General features: G+C 50.5%; 1 protein-coding gene across 1 annotated transcript in view; it reads left to right on the forward strand.

Moving 5' to 3' along the window:
* The first annotated feature begins 1,688 nt into the window (after nt 1-1,688).
* Nucleotides 1,689-2,274, forward strand: part of B3GLCT (beta 3-glucosyltransferase) — a 130,717-nt gene continuing 130,131 nt past the window's right edge. The window contains 1 exon segment of the mRNA XM_034665043.1: nt 1,689-2,164. Within this exon segment, the coding sequence (XP_034520934.1) occupies nt 2,092-2,164 (73 nt within the window). The 5' untranslated portion in view covers nt 1,689-2,091.

Consider the following 2,274-nt stretch of genomic DNA (forward strand, 5'->3'; position numbering starts at 1 on the left):
AAAACATTGACAGAGCACCTAGAGTCGCTTGTTACCAAATACGAAGTAGGTATTTGAACACATACATGGTAAGCAAGCTGCTTAATAGTCTTCTGTGTCTATGTGAACGTCCCTTGATTTAATATTCAATATCAAATACATTTGAGGAATATTTTTTTGGAAGAAAGCTAAACAGCTCTGGAAATTGGGAAACTTCTAGAACTCTTAACCAGGCAGGTACATTTTAGAAGATGAAAGGGATCAATGCAGTCAACCATAAATTTGAAAAGCTTCACTAAAAAAATGAAAGGAAGGATTCTTACATTTCTTTTCCCTTTTTATAAAAATAGTATTGACATGTAGCCACAAACCCTGGCTGAATGGAACAAGATGGCGCTATTTGCATTCACACAAAATGGGTAACACACAAGATATTTAGTTCCCAGTTTTAAGAAGTCAATGTACAACAGAGAGAGAAAACCCAGAGCCTTTGGACTTCCTTTTTCCTTGGAACTCCTCTGGACTTCCTTCCTTCCTTGCTGCAGATGTTGAACTGACCAATAACAATACTACCCTAACGTATTCAAGGTTAACCCCCATAATGATCTTCACATTTCTTTATTTATTTTTAAGATTATTTGGCAGAGAGAGAGAGAAAAAGCGCATAAGCAGGGAGAGGGGCAGAAGGAGAGTGAGAAGCAGGCTCCTCGCTGAGCAGGGAGCCTGAGGTAGGGAGGGAGCTCGATCCCAGGACCTGGAGATCATGACCTGAGCCAAAGGCAGATGCTTAACAACTGAGCCAACCAGGTGCCCCTGGTCTTCACATTAATAAGGCTCAAGACAACAAACATTTATTCAGCACCTGGGCTGCTATTATCCCAACATCTTACTTGTATTCCTACCACCTGACACCGGTCTGCATTTAATGTTTAGCAAGTGGGTGAATGTTGCATGTCCACGTGGAAGATACTGGTGTTGGTAGCGTGCTTAGCACCATCCCAGGCACAGAGTAGGCATCCAAAAAATATGATGAAATATGAATGAAAACGTGGACACAGCCTTCAGGAGGTCATGGCCTAATCTCAGGTAAGTGATGGGCACTTGGTCCCACATACTTCCTAGGAGAGAGACACGAGTCAAGGCTTGAGGGAGGTGCAAAGCAGTGAAGAACCATTCGAGGGGGTTCATAGTTCTTCATTTGTTATTGCTTTCCCCCTCTGCCCACCACAGAACATAAGAGGGCCAGCCCTCTGCCAGGGCTACCACACCTCCTGGCTGGGGAGGGAGCCCCTTGACAGTCCCATGAGGACAAGAGGGGCTCTCCACATGAGGTCACTCCACTTCTCTGTATTCCAATTTAATTAATTTTTATCAGACGTTTTGAATAAAATTACACCCTCCCTCTTCCATTATGGTGCACACTTAAAATTACATTTATACGAAATTACATTTACACAAGCTTCTATTGAAAGCCAAATTCCAGACCTAAGCTATTGGCCAAATCCCATTAAAAAAAGAGGATATTAAGTACATTAGTTGAGCTAATTAAAAACACCTTCATCAACGTAGAACACGGGTGCCAACAATATTAAGAGTTGAATTGATTTTTTTTTTAAATAGCAGATGGTACATTAGCAGGGAGGAAAAGTGACTTCCCTTCCAGTCTCCTCCCCTCCCCGCCCCCCCACCAGCTCCTCACTTTGGGAGTAAGAAGACCTACTCCAGGAGATCCAGGAAAGGGAGGGGAAGGGGTAAGGTGGGAGGACAGGAAGGTAGAAGATGGGGCCTAGGTAAAAAAGGAGTGGAGACTAATGGCCAGAGGCGGCAGAGACCACAAGCTTGGAAGAGCGTCGCTGTCCTCTACCCTCACCCGCCGGCGGGACCCGAGGCCCAGCCGCGAGCCAGGCGGGCTCTGGAACCGGCTCGAGGACGCTCCCGAAGTCGGCCGCCAGAGGGCGCAGCCGGAGCCGGCGCGGCGGAGCCCAAGGAGGGAGGAGGGGAGCCGGCGGAGAAGGGTCAGCCGCGGCGGCAGGGGCGGCAGCGGCGCAGCTCCACTCCCTACGCGTCTCCCGTCCCCGCGCCCCAATAGGGCGCGCAGCTCCCGCCGCCGGGATGCGGCCGCCCGCTCGCCGCGGCCGCCGCCTCGCGCTCCCGGCACTGCTCTCGCTCCTCACCTGCTCCCTGGGTAAGTAGCGGGCAGCCCGGGCACGCACGGGAGAGGCGTGGGCTTCCCGGGCGCTGCCGCCCGCGTCCCGCGTCCGCGCGCGGAAGGAGGTGCCGGGCGACCCAGCCCTG

The sequence above is a fragment of the Ailuropoda melanoleuca genome, chromosome 7, assembly GCF_002007445.2.
Source record: "Ailuropoda melanoleuca isolate Jingjing chromosome 7, ASM200744v2, whole genome shotgun sequence".
NCBI classification, from domain to species: domain Eukaryota; kingdom Metazoa; phylum Chordata; class Mammalia; order Carnivora; family Ursidae; genus Ailuropoda; species Ailuropoda melanoleuca.